This window comes from Chionomys nivalis, chromosome 6, assembly GCF_950005125.1.
Source record: "Chionomys nivalis chromosome 6, mChiNiv1.1, whole genome shotgun sequence".
In the NCBI taxonomy this organism is placed as follows: domain Eukaryota; kingdom Metazoa; phylum Chordata; class Mammalia; order Rodentia; family Cricetidae; genus Chionomys; species Chionomys nivalis.
The window spans coordinates 56,281,833-56,304,361 of NC_080091.1; the positions used below are offsets into that span (position 1 = coordinate 56,281,833).

The window sequence follows — 22,529 nt, forward strand, 5'->3', positions numbered from 1 at the left end:
GTGAGTGGTTTTGAGCAAAGAAGATTCCCCTCTTTGGGATGGTGAACTTCATCCAGTCTGAGTGAGAGTTCCTTGCAATTTCTAATTTAAAGTGTGGCTTTTCCTGCATCTCCAACCTGACAGCCTACCCTGCAGGTTTTGGACTTACAAGGTCTCTCTGATTGGCATGAGCCAATTAATTACTACAGATCCAGTAAATGATAGATAGATAGATAGATAGATAGATAGATAGATAGATAGATCTTGTCTGTTTCTTTAGAATAACACAGACTGATCCACACAATTCTAGCATCATTGTCATTTGCAAGTGTCCCATTTCTTTAGTTAACAGAGCCTGTGCAATTGCACAGCAGGTCTGGGAAGTTCTACTCTGTCCGTCCTCTGTCATTCTGTACTGGTTAGAATCCTGTAGCGAATGAGTGAAGTCCAGAATCATTTCATACCCATGTTAGTGGTCAGCCTAAAAGCACAGAACCTGCATTGGCTGCTCTTTTTTGCATTATAAATCTTGAGATCATCATGTCTCTGGCAGAGCGTGTTCTCAAGATTGCTAATTTTACTTCTTTTTCCGTAAGCAGAGAAAAACATGGAGGTTTTGTTCAAGGTAGGGCCTATGTATCAGGAGGTTTGCTGTTCCATGACTTAGATGACACGAAGGCAAATGTCCTACCTTCAAAGAGCTTAGAGCCTAGAAAAGCAGATAAAAATGGTGGCCAAAAAATATAGTAACACTTGTTATTGGTCATTTTACAAAGGCATGGAGAGTTCAGCCTTATCACTAGAACCACATTGTTTAATGTGTGCGCATATTTCATGTTTGCATATGTGGTTGCAGGCACACGCACACCCTGCCACGTGTATGAAGATCAGAAGAAAACATCAAGTATTAGTCTTCACCTTCTAGGTTAGTTAAGGCAAGTTCTTCTTGTTAACAGCAAGGTACATCAGGAGAGCTGGCCCAATAGCTTCTGGGGACTCTATGCTCTCTGCTTCCCGTCTCCCTAGAGGAGAGCAGAGATTACTAACAAGTGCGCCATGTCGGGTTTTTTTTTTAAGATTTGTTTATTTTTATATATATTCGGGTTTTGCCTACATGTATGTCTGTGTGAGGATGCCAGATCCGCTAGAACTGGAGTTACAGACAGTTGTGAAATGCCATGTGCATGCTGGGAATTGAACCAGGTCCTTTGGAAGAATGGCCAGGGCTCCTAACCACTGAGTCATCACTCCAGCCCCACCATGTCCAGTTTTATGTAGGTGCCCACTGAGCCTGCTCCTCAGTCCACAATGTAATGAAGTTGAAAATACCTGATAGGAAGTGATAGTTACACTAACGGCATTACTTTGGTTAAGTTTATATTGAAGTCTTCAGAATGTGGTGGGATGGAAAGAAAGGGTCCTTGCGATCTAATTATATTCATAGGGAAAAAAGTGTAATATCCCCTAATACAACATGACCAGGGTTCTCATAAGAAGGGAAACTTGGGCAGAAATGTATAAAAAAAGGAGTATCCTATGCAATGCAGGGTAAAAGTGACCATCTTCAGGGAAAGAAGAGAAGCCTTCTGGAAAATAAACCAAGCTACCAACATCTCAGACTTCCAGCCTTCAGACTCCAGTAAGGTAAATACTAATGGTTTAGGATGCCCAGTTTCTGGAACTTTGTTACACTGGCCCTAGAAAACGAATGCAAAAGTCAAGAGTGAGAGAAACATGTTGAGCAGCCGTAGAAGACGTAGACAAATGAGAGAGCCACCATCAAGGCGACATCATCCTGGCTTGATGGCTGGCCATGATTAAAAGGGAAAGCATGAGAGATGTGAGTCAGTTAGGGTTATGGATGCACTGAGCTATGAAGTGGCTACCCACTTTGCCACACGGGCACAAAAGTTCTTTATGGTATGTTTTTAAAGGCGCTCCCAAAGACAGACTCCCCCTCCAACAGTTAGAGTGCCTTCCTCTCCCCAAGTCTGAGCCTGAAGTTGTCCCTGTGATTTTCTCTAACCAGTAGGATGAACTAGAAGCAATCTCCTATGAGCATCAATCCAAGCCTCCTGAGGCCTCCCTCACTCTTCCTGTTCTTCTTAGGAATCCTGTGATCGCTACCATCGAGTAAGTTAGAGCTAACTTTTGAACGATGGATAATGGACCCACAGATCACTTAGCCCCATTCCCTATCAGTAGCCAGTCATCTCCCACCACAGGCAAAAGTACCAACTGCTGGCTGACAACAGACTCAAATGAACCAACCGAATACGGCAGAAGAACCACCCAGGTGACCTCAACCCACATTCTTGATACATATGATTATGCGTATGTAGACTTACACATGGGTGCTGTTATAGACTAGTCTTGGGGTGACTTCTAGTATACAGCAAAAAGTAACGACACTGTAGAATGAATATTGTTGCCTTCTACCCAAATAAGTAATTCAAGAACAAAGCAATGTGGATAGAAATTCTGCCTTCAACATCCTGCGTAACAACTATCAGTGAGACTGTTGAGCACTTCGCTGGTTACATAATCCTGACACACACACGAGGGAAGGCTTACCTGGAATACAAATCTGAAAGACTGTGAGGTGGCTGATTTCCATGCATGGGAGGTTCCTATAAATGAATATGGACAAAATGAAGGGGGAATCAATTCATAGTGAGAACTAGGAATGATCAACATTTCAGATCAGATCAAGCAAGACAGTTAAGAGAGGAGAGAAGACACAGTGATAGATAGAAGCACCATAGAGAAAAACAGGCTATTCTTGGCAGAGTCAAATTATTGATACCTCAAAAAATATAGGGCTGAATCGAGCATGGTACTTCTTTTCTTTAATTCCAGCACTCCAGAGGCAGACGCAAGCAGAGCTCTGTAAGTTCCAGGCCAGCCCAGACTACACAATGAAATCCTGTCTAAAAAAATAAGATGGAGAGGCTAATAAAATTCCAACATTTGTGGTTGAGGAGAAGGCTTGAGCTTGCCATAGAAGCCTGATAACCTGATTTCTGATCCCTGGACCCTACATTTCAAAACAAAACAAAAACACATCTAGTATCTGTCCCTCCAGGTCTCTTACACTGAGATGGGGGATGAGAGCACTGTGGGGCAGCTATCCTGGACACACAGTGCAACAACAAACAGAAAGACTCTGCCTCTAACTAAAGTGGAAGGCAGAGGACTAACTTCTGAAAGCTGCCCCCCAACCTCCACAAGCATGCTAAGACATGTGTAGTCTCTCTCTCTCTCTCTCTCTCTCTCTCTCTCTCTCTCTCTCTCTCTCTCTCTCACACACACACACACACACACACACACACACACACACATGCCACATCACACAAATATTTAAGAAGAAAAGAATCCCAGCATTTATGAATCAGGACAGCATTGGCAGAATACCAGCAAAGTATTGAAGGCCATATTTATCTTAGAGGTCACTAATTAGTGAATTAAGGGAAGGATTTAAAATCATGAGCAAATACGGTTCTCTGGCTGAGTATAGCACAAATTTATCACCCTGCCTTGCACATTATCTGCCTCTCGCTCCAAAAAAAAACCCATGAGCTACAGAACACAACCAACCTCAGGTATAGAGATTGATGTCATTAAAACTTATGGTCTCCAGTATAAGCTGAACCTTTCATTCCACATAATAAAAGGAAGAAGGGGGAAGACAACCCTTGGAAGAAGGTGAAAGGCTCACAGAGGAATGTCTTAAAAGAAATTTGGATGCATTTTTTTCTAGCCTTATTGAATCAGGAAGTCATAAGGGATGGATCAAAGTCTAGAAGATGGAAAGAGGTTATTGTGTCCACAGCTCAGGTGGAAGGAAAGCTAAAGTGGTGGTCTGGAGATAAAAGACCAGAAAAATTCACACTGGATGACTAGGAGGAGACCAATGAAGGTCAAGGGAGTCAAGGGTAACAGACAGAATGTTTGAGGTCACAGATACAGACAGTGAGTGGTGCTGAGGTTGAGGACAATACAATTCAGTGGCATTCTTTGGAACAACTGGTTTTTACCAACCCCATGGCTTGCATGATGAAGCAAATAAAGCAGTTTGGCTTGACTGGCAGAAGACTGGGATTTTATGGACAGACATAAAAGGGTAAGAGATTATGGTCTTTGAGGCTTAGACAGGACAGCAGTTTAAGTGATAGATCCTGAGATTGTTCACTCATTAAAAGGGAGTAGGGGCAGGAGGATGGCTGACGATTGCGAAGAAGGGATCAGAGCACTCGCAAATAAATGTTCAAGGAAGCTAGAGGTGGGGCTGTAAGACTGTCACCAGGCGTGGTTTTAGCCAGGTGTGGCTAGACCAGAGCCTGAGGTTCCAGAAGCAGAGGTACTCCAAAGGACAGTGCTAAGGTGGTGTGGCTGGGCTGCCTGAGCACAGAGCAGTGAAAGGTTGCGACTGTGAAGCTAAGTCACCAGCTAATCGTCCACGTGTGGATGCTAAGACTGCCTTGGTGGTAGAAGCTGGAGTAGTGGAGTAGATGAGACAGGCAAGTAGCTCAGCCCTTGGGGAAAGAGGGAGAATCAGGGAGCTGGGCAAACGGTTGGCAAGAACGCAAGGTGTGGAGAATGTCTGGGGAGAGTCGTGCAGCTTTTGCCCTGGAACCTCATTTCAAAGTTCCTCTAGGCCTACAGGGTGTGGACAAATGAAAAGTCTCAGTTCTCTTAGCCTCTGAAATTTTCTAAGGAAAAATCAGATTGTAGCAAATACAAGACATAAAGAAAAAGAGTGAATGTTAAATGGACAAGATCCCACAAATCTGTGACTGAGGGAGGAAGAGGAACAAGCTGGAGAGCAACCACGGTGACTGGTTCTATGCCACATGGGCACCTTTGATTTTGTTTAAGGATCTTATTTTCACAGAAATATTTATGGCTTGTCACGGGGGCGGAGGGGGGCAGTCCACACCAGAAACACAATACATTGCAATCTTCTGCAATGTCGGTCTTAGAATTTCCCGGGGATGACATAAGATCCTAACTTCTTGTCCTCACTGTAAGTAGCTCAGTGACGAGAAAGATATTTTTCTGTATATCTTAGCAGAATGGAAGCTGCCAGGTTTGTGTAGAGCTACAGGAAGGAGAGAACCAAGCACCTGCCTGAGAACCAGGGTCAAATTCCACACCACTGGCTTGGGTCCCATACTACACATTTTGTTCCAGTAGTCAAAAGAGTTTGCAGAACCTAGGGTGGAGGAAGGTCTTTTCTGCTTTGAATGTGACCCCTGAACTGGCCTGACAAATGGAAGGTTTATTTTTGAGTTTTCAGTAGATAGAGAATATTCTGAGGAAAGAAGGTGCATTTTATGACAGCCACCATTTGGTACCCTGGCACATAGCTTCCATGGGCAGCTGATTCTTCTTTATGGAAAGACAGTGAAATTTTGTACGCCCTTTATCTGAGAATTTCTACTACTGTGCATTGTCCTAAAGAAAGAATCATGGATATGGACCATCTAGTATTAATTTGTGACACCTAAATACCTAATGGTACAGAAAGATTAAGCAAATGGTTCTATAATTACATAACAGAATATGGAACAGCCACATGAGTTGACACAGGGGGATACCAAGCAGCACATGGAAAATGGGCTAGCATCAGGTTATAAAAACAAGGTAATGCCTGGAGAAGAAGCTGGGGCTGATAAGATGGCTTCTTAAATCTGACCTGTTTCTACATACAAAAGAAAGCATTTTCCCACAATTCTCTGGAAAGGGAATATTTGAATATCACATTACCGAACAATCTCTAATTACTTTATTTAAACAACTAAGCGATGCTTGGAGAAGACTCATTTGCCTGGGATGACCTCAGTAAAAGCTCCAGGAAGGGATTGTAGAGATTGGAATCTTAGCACTATTGATTATAGACAGGGAAGGGATGGACTGCAGCTAGTCATGATTCCCAGCCCCACAATGCAAGTGTTTTTTTTTTTTTTAAATTGCTTGCTTGTTTGTTTGTTTGGTTTTGGTTTTTGAGCCAGCATTCAGGAGGCAGAGATAGGTGGATCTCTGTGAGTTCGAGGCCAGCCTGGTCTACAAGAGCCATTTCCAGGATAGCTAGGACTGTTATACAGAAAAACCCTGTCTCAAAAAACCAAAAAAAACATAATAAAACAATGCAAGTAGCTAATGCCAATGTAAGCAAGCACTCGACAGACCTTCCTGAATAAGCAGCCAGTGTGGTTCTTCAACATCTATTTTATTCCTGGGTGTGCAGTCAAGGTTGATAGTCCCTCTTTTCACAAGCTAACTCTTCTTCCACCACGAGAAACACTACGAGAGCCCTTACAGTTCTCAAACATCCCCCAAACCGTATTCATACTGGATATACCGGTGTAGTGAATGAATAAACAAGAAGAACGTTTTTGAAAAATAAAGAAATATTTATTGATAATACATTTAAACAATGAGTCAAAGCATTGTTTCTTAGCGACTTGTTCTTCAGGACCAGTTTAATCAGGGGAAATTATTTTTTAATGCAACTGTTACTATCAGGGTCAGAAAAATCAATTAGCAATGGAGTCTTACTTCTTAAACCCACAAGGCTTTGACGAGGATTGCAGAGAGGGTTCCATTCCCATTTGTGTTGTTTTGGGCTCTTTTCTTCAAAGCCCTGTAACCCTTTTAGGTTGACATCATGCAAAGCAAGGCATCAAGGACTTCATTAGCGCGGCTGCACGGGCCTCAGAGTATGTCCCCAACTTCTGATATGATTTCACTCTCTAGCTTGGGTGACTAATTTTAATCTCAAAAAAAAAGTTTAGCCATCCATTGAAGTGCAATAAAACCTCAAAACAAAACTTTACATTTGACTTACTAATTAAACTGTTCTTTTGACACTGTCAACCAAGGAGATTTCAATGATGCCAAGATCTTAAGTTTCCCCAAAGTTGGAAAGTGTGTTTGCTTGCTGGCTGACTTGAGATATGACAATGTGTAAAACAACTCACAAGTCTGTCTCACAAAACCTCAACTGTGCTGTGGATCCTTCCCTTCACTAAGCAGGGACACCTGATGTATAAGTCAAGAATCTCAAAGAAGGCCTCTGGTTCACACAGCAAAGTACCTCCCTGTTCATTTCACACAGTGTAAGAGCTCACGGTGACCAAATGAGAAGTAATCGGATGGTAGGTTCTTACAAAGTAAGATATGTGATAGATAAATGTACATGGATGTGTCATATATGGATAGATGTGTCTATAGGCTTTGTATGTGGACATATGTAATGCAGATAGAATCCATCTACTTAAGAACCTATCTCACATACACAAGTCATAGGTAAAGGCATGCATGTGTATCCTACTAAATTATATATCCTTGTAAGAAGACATAACACAAGCACAAGGAAAGTGGTCAATATATTTTATCAAATAAAAGGAATTATCCAAACAACTCCCCACTCTGAGCTGTATCCCTCTTGTGCTTTTCTTCTGCCTGGAATGCCCTTCTTTTCCAGTTTGCATACCTATTCTCTTTGCCTATATTTTCTGTTCCCCAAAGCCTAGGGTCTATAGCGATGATGTGGGATTCCCCTCTGTATGCTGTGACTATGTTTTATTACCATTGGTTAATAAAGAAGCTACTTTGGCCTGTGGCAAGGCAGAATATAGGTAGGCAAGAAAACTAAATTGAATGCAAGGAGAAAGAAGGCAAAGTCAGGGAGACGCCATGTAGGTGCCAAAGGAGAAAGACACCAGCACCTTACCAGTAGGCCACATCTTCGTGGTGATACACAGATTAATAGAAATGGGTTAATTTAAGATGTAAGAGCTAGCTAGGAATATGCCTAAGCTATTGGCCAAACAGTTTTGTAATTAATATAGTTTCTGTGTGATTATTTGGGTCTGAGTGGCCAGAAAACAAAAAAGCAGTCTCAGTTTACATGGTATGATCTTCTGAAACTCTGCAATTCCTCCAGCAAGGAGGCAGGTCCCTCCTCCATACAGCCATATTGATGGCCCTTTCTTTCAGTCACTGTCTAATTACTCTGAACACAGGTGAGGCTCCCCATGTTGTAGCCATTTTTCCTTCATCTTCGATGCTCCCTTGTCCAGTCATCCATCTGTTCATCTAGCTGATGGGAGCCTGCATTAGAGTTCAAACTTTGACTTAGGAAATGGACATGCTTAGATACAAATCCCAGCGCTCCTACTTACCAGCTGTGAGATCTTGGCCATGTCATTTCGCTTCTCTGCTTCTCAGCCACTTCATCTCTAATACATAACATGGGTAACAGAAGCCACCCCCACCTGGCTGCTTTGAAGAGTTCATCATGAAAACCGCTTTAATGGGTTCTTAGTGATACAGTAAATATTCAATATATGGATCTTCCTGTGACCGACCAATATAATTTCCTGCGAAGGTACTGTGTCTCAGACTCTCCCCTAGTAGGCACCCCATAGGAAACCTAATAGCTGAGAAGTCCTATCTGAAGCAGGCCCTGTACAGCAGATTACATGGGTCTCCCAGGTCCACTGCCTCTCTGAACCCTCGCCAACTGTGCTAGGGATGAGCACTGTCTCTTCTGCTCTGCCCTTCACAGCGCGAGGTGAGCGTGGTGGGTGAACCGCCTCCCAGCAGTCACCTCACAAGCCCTCCAACTTCCAGAGACTTTTTTCCATTCCCTCCTGCAGCTCCCTCGACTTCACACGGAGCATCTTCCCCGGCATCTGCTCATCCCGACTCCCGTCATTAGATACATTCTTGTGTGTTTATAATGCACCACTGATTTGTTTCAGACTAAATCGTGGGATCTAAAAATAAAGAGATGGTGAACATATTTCTTTGCATATTAACTTTAAAGAAATGGATTAATCTTTTAGAAATAATCAAAAATGAATGATCCACTCAGTGTGCAGCCATTACCCAAGAGTGTTGAAATGTATTCGCCCTGATTCTCACTTACCCCCTTACACTTTCCGAGTGTATGAAGCATATACTTTATACTTTCTCATTTTAAAAATTAAGAGGTTTGAGTGAGCCCATGGTAACCCAACCATGCTCTTCCCTGGAGACACGTTAATGGAAACAGAATTCATTTGTTCTCCAAGTCATATTCCCATTTTCAAAAAAAAAAAATGTCATTACAGAATTGACTTCATCTTCCCAAGCGAAGGAACACAGAGAGATAAAGTGACACACGTAATAGCAGAAAAGTTGTTTTCTGATATCTGAGCCATGTGTCCAGCACCAACATGCTGCCTGCTGCGGGCTGGGCACAGGGAGGTACCAGGAACATATAGAGCCGTGGCTTTCTCTCCAAAGGAGCTTCCTCAGGAGAGCAATGTGATGACTGGGACACGTAAGAAATTTGAATCAAGGTTAAAGGGGGAGAACAGAGAGACGCAGAAAATCAAATCAAAATATGATTCACCTGTTTCATAAGTCAGGTAAAATGGTTTTCCTTCAGCCTATACTGGTCCACACCCGTCTTCACTCTGATACATCTCCCCTGCTGGAACCTGACAACACCCCCAGTCACCAGCCAGCCCATGTACAGTCATCTGTCACCAAAGCCTGGTGACATAATTCAATTCTTTCAGAAAGGGGTTACAAGCAAAACGAAGTATATATTCTGCGTGTAAAATGAAGTAACGAGGCAAAAATACAGCTCATAAAACGCAGTCACTCCATGCCAGTTTCATCTCAGAAGAGGGAGCACCACAGCCAACTGGGTGGGAACAATTACGAAGTTGTCAATGGAATTCAATAAACGATGTTTTAAAAAAACTAATTATTTGTTACAATAACCAGCTACTCCTGCCACTTTGTATTTGGAGGTTTGTAAACTACTTCTATTTGAAATGTAATTGATTCCATTTTTATCATTTGTTCAAGTTTATGTGGTTGTTCTCCTCCTAAGAGATGATAACATCTATTTTCAGCAAATTATACATTATAATTCCTCATTCAAAAGCTGTAACAGAAAACAAAATGCTAATTTATGCTGTAAACGAAACGACGGAATCCTAATCACTCATTGTTAACATTAGGGACAACTGCTACTGGAAATAATAAATTGGGATAAAATGTGGTTAAGGTTGCTGCTGTGTCTCCTGCCTTTTCCTTCCTGGCTTTTTCCGGCCAGTTTGATTTCTAAGACTATTTCCCCAGAGAGATTTCTTGGGTGTCTTGTCTTCTTCCGGTAGAGACCAGACATTCCCTTTACCCCTAGCTATTACCTGCAGCTCGGTTTCAAACGTACAGGAAGACGAGCTCACAGAGCAATCCGAAGTGCGCTCTACAGAGAGAGGCATGGTAGAGCCACACACCTGCTTCTCCATATTTCATCAAGTTTCCTTTTCTATGTTTCCCTACACATCAGCCTCGCCCTCCCACAGAGTCCCTCTGTACTGGGGTCCCTCTGCAGCCCCTTCTGGCCAAGGGAAACAAACCTTCCCCTCAGTGCAAGCTCTCCTTCTGCTTAAGTGAATACACAGGAGAAATAAATAAATGCACACAAGCCCAGTTACTTTCCATAAATCAGGTCGATCCTTATTTACAAAAAAAATGGGGAGTGGCAACAGATTTGGCACCATGGTTCAGAAAGGCACCAGGCTTTGTTTAAATAAGTATCTTTGGGAGAAAAGGTTGTAGTATCAGGTAACGGCATTTTCCTCTTTTCTTCATTTTTAAAAGAAAAGAAAGATCTAAATACAAGTATTGTATCAAAAATGTGAATTCTTTAAAGGGACCAAAAAGTCACACACTGCCTCGGAGAGTGAGTCACGTTTCTGCTGCCCTTTGATTTAATGCCATCTGCTGCACGCATTTACCTCTTTGCTGGCAAGGTGTGATCATTGATTTCCTATGGTCTCTCTGGAAGGAAGTTCTGCTTCCTTGATGATGACTACAAAGGGGGAGGTGACCCTATTCTCATTCCAATGCAAACCCCGCACTTTTATATTTCCACTAGGGCCACAAGAACAGCGAAGCCAGCAAGAAACACCCTCTTGGTGTACTGTCTCCCGGCCGACAAGCAGTGTCTTCCTTCCCCTTCCCACAAGCACACTGTGGCAGAACAGAATAGAAGGGCCCAGCCACGAAGAGGCATTGGTTGATGACGGACAAAAAGGTTAGGTGCCCGCCTCCTTACAGAAGACTCCTATAAAAACATGACGGTGATGAGGAACCTGTGTCTCCATCTTAATTGAAAACATAAATAATACTGCAAACCCAAACTGATATGAGCTCCTGTGTAAAGGGGACTTGAATACATGCATAAATGTGTGGGAGAGAGGGTGTGGGGGGTGGGAGTGGTGTTGCTATAGCTGAGCAATTGTAAAATTATTCATTTGATTTGAAAAGCTGACCAATCTAAAGGTTCCATCTATTTATCCAGCTGGATCAACTATCCAAATCAGAGTGTGTGATAAGCTCACCAAGGAGGAAAAAGCATCAAGTAGGTGTGGTTGGCACCACCAAAACAGGCAACTTCCCTGAAGGGAATTCTATCTCGTCATATAAAAGAGAGAAAAAAATGAGCTTGGGATCTGGACCAGTCAGTAAAGTCAAGGACATGCTGCTCAAGCGCTATCCCCAACACCCACATAAAAACCCCAAAACTGGGAGGCAGAAACAGTAGGATCACTGGGGCTTGCTGAGCAAGCAGTCTGGCTGAATCGGCAGACTCCAGGCTAAGTGAGCGGCCCTGTCTCAAAACCCTAAAGTGGAGAGCCACTGACGTCAACGTCTGGCCTCCCGTGCTTGTGTGCATACCCACACATACCCTTGTGTAAACACACATGAACATATACCGGTGCAAACTATATACAAAAAAAAAAGGTGAAAAGAAAAAGAGAGAGAGGGTGGGAAGATTTGGGCAAGCAAAGGAGACGTCCACTATTTGTAAAAGCAAGTAAGTGACATCATCAGAGACATGCTAGAAATGGATGGGCAGCCTTACAGTGTCTTTGTGTTGTAGGGAAAAAGGAAGAAAGAGAGAGTAAGAGGAAGCTGGCCTCAAGCTGCCTAACCAGCCCCCAACCTGTTCCTAACCAGCACTTACTTCTGTCTTGTTTGCATTATCTGTAACATGGGAACAAGACAAGGCCCTACTTCTGTGCTGTTACGAGACTGAAAGAATCATATATATGTAAAGTGTTCAGAGCAGCATTTTAAAAACCTAGTAGCCACTGTGAATATCCTTTGATGTCAAATTGGTAGAAATTTACAAAAGGTGCAAAATATTTTCAAGCCACTACCCAAAGGAAGCTCTTCTTACAGGAAGACCTGCAACAAGCCTTGCTCATGACAAATCTTTCTCTCTGTTAATGTGTATTGTGTCGTGTATGTGTGAGCAGACTCACATGTGTGGATGAGTGTCTGCGTGTGTGTGTGTGTGCGTGTGAGGTCAGAAGACTACCTCGGATATCATCCTCAGGCGCTCTGTGACTCACTTTGGAGACACTGGTCTGGAGCTCATCAACCAGGATGAACTGGCTGTCGAGTGAACCCCAGGCATCTTCCTGTCTCGGCCTCCCCAGCATGCCACCATGCCTGGCATTTCTATGCGGGTGCTGGAGAGGAAAATAGACTTCTCCCACTTGTAAGTCTCGGTTCATCTCTATGAATCTAAACACTGTTGTCACTTTAAGAGTTATGGAAGAGCCAAAAAGAAAACATACATGCCTTCAGTTCTTTCTGGTGCTTCCTGGAAATAGTGCTAACCTTCCTTCGCCTACTACTCCGATCAAAAAAACAAAAGGCAGACAGGGGAAGTGTTCGACCACTTATCCACATCCTGTAATGAATCTCTATTAAAATTTCTACCTTGCTAGGCAAGAGCGAGTATCAAGAGCCACACGCACTGAGTAGCAACAGTACAGAGCCGAGTTTAACAGGAAGACCGCCGGCCCTGCAAAGATAGATCACGGTCCTTCTTTCGTGGAGGCCATTTTATATTGAGAGCCTAGAGTTTGATGACGCAGGAGGCAAAAGAGAGTTAAAATGCATAGTCACACCAGACAGTGATGTCTCTTTCACAATCACACCATGAAATGACCAGGTAACCAAAGAACTGGCCAATGAGGTGAGGGAAGTCAGATGTCTGGCCTCTGGGACACCCAAGCAGTGGGCTAATTGGCTCCATTTTTCACTTTCAATTGATTGATTCTGTATCATACAGACCTGGCCGGCTTCGATCTGGGCTTGCATAGTGACAGCTAATAAGGTGACCTAGGTCCAAAATGCAAGCAGGTAATGGCCAGCCACTACCGAGGATGGAGCCGGAAAGCTTACCCAACTCCAGGGGAGAAACCCAGGCTGAAAGGCACAACATGAAAAGAGAAAGCTCCGAGTGTTGGAAGCTTGCTCTGCTGCCATCCCTTGGCGTGAAACTGTAAATTAAAGAACAGGCTGCCGTCTGCTGCACTGAGCCCAAGCAGATACATCTCACAGATAGACTTTAATTGGGGGTTTCACTCTGAGATTCCACCTCAGCAGATGCTTCCCCCCACACTCCACTCCTGCCCACACACTTGTGGTTTGTTTTGCACATTGGAAAGCCCATGCAAAATACCTGCAGCATGGTCTCCCAGAAACAGGATGGAATCTCCCAGTTCTCAAATGGAAACAGATGTAGTTTCAGCTCTAATACACATTAGGCTCTTTCCCTCTCTCTCTGAAAAATTATAAAAAAAAAAAATCACCACCACCCCAGCTACAATAAATGTCACAGCATAACTAAAATTCTTCCCTTAGACAATGATCCGGAGCTGGAATATTTTGAATGTCTGTTTATTTGCTTGTTTTTGTTTGCCTGGTTTTAGAAGTGAATAGATGGCTCGCTGGTTTCCAGCTCTCCGGCGCTATATATCGACAGCCTCCATCTCCATCCTGTCTTTCACTCTTGTGTTTATAATGAGTGGTGTCATAATCGTGTTTCTCGTGAAAACGAAAGAAATCTAAACGCCTCGTGGTTCCAGGAAAGGAGGTTCTTAGTAGACATGCCTGCCTGCTATTGATGCTGTAAAAAGGTTCCTTTTACATGGTATTAGATGTTGAGAGCACATCGTATTGATCTAGAAATAAAAAGCTTGATTTTTTTTTTAGTCCAGCCAACCCTTACCTCCATAAGCACTTTATAACACTAGGAAGAGGGTTATATTTTTAATTGAGGTAAACAAATTATACCTGAAGAAAGTTGCTATTTTTAGGGAATGAAGGATTTGGAGCTTTTTGGCAGCCATTCAGGTAAAATCATGAATAAGTCTCACTCTTTCAAATTTGGCCCAAGCATCTCCGCATGTCAGCTCTGCCTGAATCCTGGGATAGGATTTAAACTATCACCTTTTGTTTTCTCCTTGTTCTTCGTAGGAGCAGTTGGGAGCAGTTCTCATAGCCCGTGTTCAGATGTTGAAAGGACAGACTAGAGATCAGCAAGGCCTAATGCATAGGCTGTATAGTCTCCTTCCCCAAAAGGATGGTGGTGGCTGAGCTGGAAACAGCAAGACCTGCTAAGGCACGGCCTGACAGGACTCCCGCTGGACAAGCACAGTTTGGGTGGTGACTTCCCCTTCCCCTAGTGATGCATGCCTCTCTTTGTTTCTGCACTTTCTCTTAAAGTTCATTCTGTACCACTGGAGAAGGAAATCAATACTTCAAATCACCCACACACACACCCCTCCGGGCGCCGCCATCCAATTCCTCTGCTTTCAGGGTAGCTCGTTCCTCAGTACCATCCCGTGAGCTAATCACCCGCCGCAGCAGCCCCTTTATCAGAAATTCTCTACATTTTCTTAGCAACATGAATGAATGACCCTTTCTAGAAGAAAAATGTCTTTGGAGGAGCTGGAGCTGTTTTCCCCTAACCAAGTTAAACTAACTTTACCCAGAAAGACGTCAATAGTTTGCCTATGCAACGACTCCTCTACAAGATTCTCATCTTTTCTTGACCTGTCCCCTAAGAACCTGCCCCGCACCCCCTCCCTCCCAGCCGCCCACCACCTCGGGTTTCCAAGGAGTTTGCACGTGATTGCCTGATTGCCTATCTTGCGAAATAGGGGCCCAGGCCTCCGCTTTTCTACTCTCTCCGACTCGTTCCCTATCTTCTTAAAGACGCTGCGAAGCCTCCCGTGGCTCCAGAGCTCTGTGACTGCGTGCCTGGCGACACCCACCGGGTCTCCCTTTTCTCTTCCTCCCGAGGAATAGCAAGCAGCCGAGTTTCTGCTCCCTGCGGTGGTGCTGGTCGGAGCCACTCGCCCGGAAACTTAGCCTAAAGCATTCAGGTCCAGGAACGCGAGGCGCGGCGCTGCCGAGGAATCTCCCCCAGCCCCCAGGGCTGGTGGCAGGTGTGTGCTTCATTCCTTAGGTCTGCGCCTCCGTCCTTAAAGGCGAGCTGACGAGCTGGCGTTGGTTTCTGACTCATCGACAGGCACACACGCGTCACACACACACACACACACACACACACACACACACACACACCAGGCGCGCGCACTGAGGCTCCTGGAGACTGGAGTTTCCCAAACCCGAGGGGTCCGTGGCTCTCGGCAACCCCAAGCTGCTCAGGCAGGCGTAGAGAGAGCACCCGGAGCATGCCTTGCGAGGCGGGGTAGCTAGGAGAAAGCCTCTGGGAGCTCGCAACCTGCAGCCAGGGAGCCCCCTTGATCCTATCCGTGTCTCTCCGGGGTCCCCAACTCCACCTTAAGCGCGACCACCTCGGCAGCTTCTGCAAGTTTGGGCTCGCAGCCGGGGCTGCCTTCTCTCGCCGCCCAGCGCCCAGCGACGGGCCGGCTGATCTGGGGGCGGCCCGGCGCCCTATCGTGGAGACGGCCGGCGGGCTGGCGGGAGCTCGGGGCCGGTTCCGGAGCGATGAGGCGGCGGGAGCCTTTCGGATCTCCCGAGCGGTGTATTATTCACTCCCGCGGCCACGGCGGGATCCGGAGAGCCCAAGTCAGGGAGGCGAGGTCGTCACCTGGCCACTACTACTTTGGCTATTTGTGTCTGCGAGACGTGGAGGTTGGGGAGGGGGTGGGCAGTGGTGAAGGGGACAGCGGAGCACATTTTTCGGTTGTTTGGCTTTAGGGCTTTGGCTTATTTGTTTATTTATTTATTTGTTTGTTTATTTATAATATTTTTGCCTATTCGCGAGCTCGCAGGAACGCGCTGAGATTTGGGCCCCGGAGGGAGCGCGCCAGCGCGGGCAAGCGCGGCGAGCAGCCCCGAACGCGGCCAGAGACCGGCGGACGGACTCCGGGAGAGAGACGCCGCAGCAGCCTGGAGAGTCGTGCAGGACCGAGCAGTCCCCTCCGGCCCCCTCAGGCTCGCGGGCCCGCGCCCTCGGGTGCGCGCTCCACGGGGCCCAGGAACTCTCGGAGCCCTGGCCGGCCCACCGAGTTGGTGCCGCCTTCATCACTGCTCTTCCACCTAGCTTCTGGCCCCAACTTTCCCAAGCTGTACACACACGCGCGCGTGCCCACGCACACACACACACACACACACACACTCCTCTCCCTGGACCCCAGCTCCACTTCCCCGTGTAGTTTCAAGATGACAGATGCCAGCAGACTTTCACCAAACAAGCAGTGGGGGCAGCAGACTACAACAGTTATTTAATTAAAAGGCATTTTTTTTCCTCTAATTCTCGCTGTGGCTCCCGGAATAGCTTTGGCACTCCCTCCCAGACCCTAAACACACGCCTGTCTCTCTCCAGGTAATCAGTGGCCGGCGGACACCAGTCTCCTTCCACGCCCCCACTTCCCTCATCCACCTCCAGCTTCCAGGGGCCCCCCAGTCACACCGATTCACACACCTACAGGCCGGCAGCAGGAAGCGTGCAGGACACGATGCAGCCGGACTGCATTGCACAGTCATCAAAGTTAAGTGTGTGTTTGTGGGGTGTTCGTGCGCGCCCGGGGAGGTGCGGGGTCGGAAGGAGTAGAACCTTCACTTTGCTTACCACCACCACCCCCATTCCCGCGGGTCAGGGGACGCAGCTACTTGAGATTGCAGCCATTTTAGGGAAAGAGGTGGCTCTGGGCCCGGAGGGAGTGGAGGTAGGGACAACACGTCGCGGGGGGTCTTACAGCTAGGCAGCCCCAGGGCTCAACTCGAGGGCGGGCGGGCGGCGGGCGCACAGGGGCGCGGCGCCCGCGGCGACTTGGTGAAGGTTGCGCTCGAGTTCCCTGCTTTTGCCTGGAGTTGTTCGGGGTAACGCGCCAGCTCCTGCCTCTTTCTCGGGTTCCCGCTGGGTTGGGAGGTTTGGGGGCAGATAGGCGTCCATGGCAGAATGGGTACCGGAGGGACGCGACAGCCCCTGGAGCTGGCGCTATGTGTGGGGGGTATGGAGAAGGAGGAACACCTCTGTCGCCGGTTGGCGCTGACCCAGACAGTGCGACCCACTTGGCCCCCCATCCTCCCCACCCCCTCCCGAGCCTCTGTCTACCCGCCTGGTGCCAAGTGAGAGAGCAGCAGGGGATACGGGGGAGATGCCGTTCGGCACTGAGCCACCCCTTACCTGGTTGGAAGGGGTTTCCCAGGAGGAGCCGTAGTTGTAAAAGAAGGAGGAGAGGAAGGTGTCTTCCGACAGCCCGCAGCCCGCCATGCTCTGGATGCAAATAAAACGAGGAAAGAAAAAAAAAAGGACACACACACACACCAAAAAAAAAGCAACCAAAAATGTTTCCAAATCAAACGAAATCAATAAGGCAGCTGAAATTCTCTCGCAAATAAAGAAAAGGAGGGGGGAAGGGAATGGCCGAGGGAACGGGAACTCTCGGCGTTGCTCCCTCTCCGGCTGAGCTGGGATGCTCGGGCTGCCACCGTCGCCACCGCTGCTGCCGCCTTCTCAAGACGGTACCTAGAGAGGTTCGTCCTGACTCCGGCAGCCGCCGCCGCCGCCGCCGCCGCCTGAGCCGGCTGCGTGTATGCGCGCGTGTGTGCGTGTGCGTGTGTGCGGTGTGTGCGCGCAGAGCGAGAGACCGCAGGAGAGGCGAGAGGGCGAGAGAATGAGCGAGCCGGGATGCAGGGCGCAGAGGCAGAGCGGGCGGGCGGGCGTGTGCGCGCGCGCGAGGCTGGGTGCGTGCGTGCGTGTGTGAGTGTGTGTGTGAGTGTGTGTGTGCGCGCGCTCGCGTGTGCGCGCGCGCCTGGGTGTGCGTCTGTTTGGGGAGCTCACCGGAGAGCCGGGGCCATCACGTGGGCTCCCCGACTCCGCCGGCTGCCGGGGACAGCCTGTACTACAGCCCAGGCCACTAAATCAGCCCGCACCACCAGACCTTTGCAGCCCCTGCTACCGGACTTCGAGGTCCTCCCCTCCCGGGTGTGAGCGTCCCGGGACGGCAGGGGGCGCAGGTGCTGCCGCGGGCAGGTGGGTGGATGAGGAGGGGTCCGCCCCAAACCAGGCCAAGAGAGAGGATACCTAGGAGATACACAGCACCCCGTTACAACTCGAGCCTTCCTCGAACCTTCCTCCCACTCTGCTGAAAGATCTTTAGCATTTTAATTCCTAAAATTGCCTTTCCATACAGGGACCCTTCTTGCAGTCACAAAAATATTGTGTTTACACAGTTGCTACGTCCCGATTTTCTTCCTGTCCGGTACCACTAGACCTCCCCAAACCCGGCCGCGCGCGCGCGCACACACACACACACACAGAGACAGACAGACAGGAGCGCGCGCGTGCGTGCACACACACACACACACACACACACACACACACGCTGGCGGCTGTCTTCTCAACCATTCCAAACGCAAACCCACTTATTTCGCCGGTTGCTGTAGTAGAAGTCAATGCTCCATCAAACCGGGCTAGGCTGAGAGGACTGGAAAGTGGATTTAGGGGACAATACTGCCCCAGCAGGGGCTGAGAGGACTGGAAAGTGGATTTAGGGGACAATACTGCCCCAGCAGGAAGAAAGGCTCTGGTCGGCTGTTGTGTTTATTTAACAGTTCAAAACGAAAAACGATTTTGTAGCTTCTGCACTAAGAGTCAGGCCCCTCGAGTCATGATTCTTTAAAGAAAGATATCCTCTTAAGTCCATTTTATGGAATAAAAATGTAAGTGGATATAATTCCCTCCCGTCCCCTAGCCAAGGTGTTTCAAGACCAAATCTCCGTGTCTCAATAATTAAGCAGCTTCCCGGGCGGTGGTGGCGCACGCCTTTAAACCCAGCACTCGGGAGGCAGAGGCAGGCGGATCTCTGGGAGTTCGAAACCAGCCTGGTCTACAAGAGCTAGTTCCGGGATAGGCACCAAAGCTACAGAGAGACCCTGTCTCAAAAAACCAAAAAAAAAAAAAAAAAAAAAAAAAAAAAAAAAAATTAAGCAGCTGAACGTTTCTCTCCCACTGCAAGATATTCTTTCCTTACTTCTGACTCTTTCTATAGATATTTATAGAAAGTAAAATTCCAATAAAAAAAAAAACAGGCATATCTGTGTTTTTCCAAGTACTTCATTCCTCCCTGGGAAACTTGCAAACAATCTCTTAGCAGTTTATATTGTTTTCTTTCTGAATCTCCTCTTTCTGAAACCAATTTTGTTTTTCCAAGAGTGTGCACTTCCTCTTCTAAATTCCCCACGTGAGGTCCAACTCCTCTGTGGAATAAATATTTCCACAGCAACCCAGTGATGTCACAAACCTTGGGCTCATGTTCACAGAAGGGAAATAAAGCAAGAAGAGAGGATCTCTCCAGAAAGACAACTCCCTTTTTCCTTGCAAACACAATGACTCTCTATTTTTTAGGTTTATATATTAAATTTCTGGCTAAATGCCTGTTTTCTTTCTTTCTTCTTTTTCTTTTCTTCTTTTTTTTTTTTTTGAGATTGACTTATTACGAGATTGACTTTCTGTGTCTAATGATCTTTTTAAAAATTAGGTCAACATAGCCGGGTGGTGGTGGCGCATGCCTTTAATCCCAGCACTCGGGAGGCAGAGGCAGGCAGATCTCTGTGAGTTCGAGGCCAGCCTGGTCTACAAGAGCTAGTTCCAGGACAGGAACCAAAAGCTACGGAGAAACCCTGTCTCGAAAATCAAAAAAAAAAAAAAAAAAAAATTAGGTCAACATCCTGTCTTCTGGGTCCACAAAGAATGACATTTCAAATCATTGGTCCCTAGATGTACTGGCCATTTAGAATTTTTAATAAGGAGAAAAGATTGTTTTTCAAAAACAAACAAACAAAAAAAATGCTGAAAAGAATATTAAGAGATGAAATTCAATGTAGTAACTTCAGAACCAAGTAATGCTAACTGACTGAACTTCAAACATGCAATCATATTTTTTAAATTATTAGACCCACAGGAATTCTATTCATTTATTCGTAACTGATCTCACCCATGTTGACTAGAGAACTTTCTCCTCTGCTGGTCCTTCTCTTATTTCCTGGGTATCCTGGCTGAGATGAAGAAGGGGCTCTTCATCATGCCCCCATTTCCATCTCTATGATGAGGTGCCACCCCCCACACATTAAATACAAAGGGACTAGACAGTATAGTCGGGCACAAAACCTGGAGTTAATATTGGGCCCTACTTCCTGTTCCCCTTCCAGGCCAAACGGAAGCCAGCTACTTCTGTCTCTGTTACCAGATCTCCTACTTGTTGAATGGATGAATGTATTCATCGCAAAAGAAAAAAAATAACTCTCTGGAGTGATTTCTCTCCATTCACAGACGGAGCGATGGGCTTAGAGATGTCCTGGGTCATGCAACTAGAACAGCAAAGGAATTCAATGCAAGGCTTGGGCCTGGCTCGTCACTCACCTGCGTTCCCCCACTCTGGTACAGCTGAAGGCAGCACTGCAATGGTTATTTCACACTTGTATATGCACAAATGGAGGCTGCAACCCCAGCCTTTCCATTGACCCCAGTTGATGGCAAGTGCACTTATGTCTGGGCCCTCTTAGACCATAATGTGGGGGAAGGTAGTTGCTTTATAAAGCAGAATATTACTCTGTATCCCAAAGAGGACCTAGAACTCACTATGTAGACCAGGCAACTCACAGCAATCCTCCTACCTCGGGCCCTAGTACTGGATTTGCACATGTGTACGCCATACCTGAACTTAATTTTGTTTTATAGATAACTAAAATGAGTCTCGGTGGGGAACTTTTGCCTTCTTCTCCTACCTAGACAACTGGGTCTTGAAAAAAGACTTCAGCTCAATCCTTCTCTTTCTCTGAAAGTTGCTCTCACCCGTTGCTGAACACACAGGGAAACGCATACACGGATCCACCAAACAGCCCAGGACTTTGCAGAGGCATCAAGAGAGGAGCGGGGGGGGGGGGTGCACAAGTGACAAGAACTTCCTTGGCACACACAGGGGAACATCTGAACCCATGAAGTTTGCTCTCTAGCCACGAGCCTTGGGCTCCCCTCAAATCTCTAGCATCTGACCCTCTAATAGGGACACCTGAAAGGAGGCCATCAGAGTCAGCTTCTGATAAACCGACTCCATTATCCATCCCACGCAGCTCTCTCCTGGGCAGCCCTGCCACCCCGAAAGAATTCTGCCTTCCTCGGTAGATTTGTTCATCTGGCACGCGCATAGCAATGTGGAAGTTTGGTTGCTAGTTCTCAGCAACATGAAAACAAACCATCCCCGCCACCTTCAGCCCCCAGGGACCAGAACAGATGGAGCCAGGCCCCTTGGGAAGCCCTGGGAGCAGCAAGCTCATTGAGAAACGATAGTCACCTTGCCAGTTCCTCGCTGTGCCAGAGACAAATGTCTGAAGATGGAAACCCACAACAGCAAGCTTCTGATTTCCAGACCGTGGTGGCTGGTTCTCCCAAGACAAACCACAGTCTTCCTTTATTGTACTGCATTCCTTTATCTACTGCCAAGTCATGACTTTTAACACTGAAAAAAAAATACATGGTGTGTTGACCTGCTGTGGTCTCACTAATAAACCATCCACCCTTATTCACAAACACTTTCCCCCTAAGACGTAAGTTTAGTAATAATCCCACTCTGGAAATTGGTTAATAGTCCAGATGATGTCTGGGTGGTTTCCTTGTTTATAAATGAGTTGCATTAACATTCTCATACCACTAGGGTGTCATTTAGTGACAGGCTGCTGTGCTCTGCAGATACAAGAGGCCAAATTCTTATGGATATGGATTTTTTTAAAAAAGGATAATTTTTTGGCTAAAACTGCAGATGGGAAGCAGATGTAGTTCACAGAGGAAGTGGGTTCCACTCAGTCTCCCTTCTTTATTAAAATCGAGTCTGCTAGATAGTTGTCTTCCTCTTCCTCCCCAACCCCTCCTCCTTTTCTTCTTCTTCTTCTTCTTCTTCTTCTTCTTCTTCTTCTTCTTCTTCTTCTTCTTCTTCTTCTTCTTCTTCTTCTTCTTCTTCTTCTTCTTCTTCATCTTCTCCTCCTTCTCCTCCTCCTCCTCCTCCTCCTCCTCCTCCTCCTCCTCCTCCTCCTCCTCCTCCTCCTCCTCCTCCTCCTCCTCCTCTTCTTCTTCTTCTTCTTCTTCTTCTTCTTCTTCTTCTTCTTCTTCTTCTTCTTCTTCTTCTTCTTACCAGAATATGGCTAAAAGTGACACAGATGTCTCATTCAAAGAGTTCTAGCTTGTCGTG

The 22,529-nt window shown here is 46.5% G+C and overlaps 2 protein-coding genes across 3 annotated transcripts in view; one reads left to right on the forward strand and one right to left on the reverse strand.

Annotated features, from left to right (window-relative positions):
* Positions 1 to 17,968, reverse strand: part of Ppargc1a (PPARG coactivator 1 alpha) — a 630,833-nt gene extending 612,865 nt beyond the window's left edge. The window contains exon 1 of one of the 2 annotated variants that reach the window (XM_057772163.1): positions 17,471 to 17,968. The gene's annotated coding sequence lies outside the window, so the exon portion shown is untranslated. Of the gene's footprint in view, positions 1 to 15,128; positions 15,290 to 17,470 lie in introns of those variants that run through there. The other variant, XM_057772164.1, reaches the window with a different exon arrangement.
* LOC130876341 (uncharacterized) lies at positions 1,837 to 16,527 on the forward strand. The gene is made up of 4 exons (XM_057772866.1): positions 1,837 to 1,899; positions 2,089 to 2,112; positions 15,570 to 15,920; positions 16,113 to 16,527. Exons 1-4 carry the CDS (start codon positions 1,837 to 1,839, stop codon positions 16,494 to 16,496), a joined length of 822 nt encoding a protein of 273 aa, XP_057628849.1. The 3' UTR covers positions 16,497 to 16,527.
* Positions 17,969 to 22,529: the final 4,561 nt, after the last annotated feature.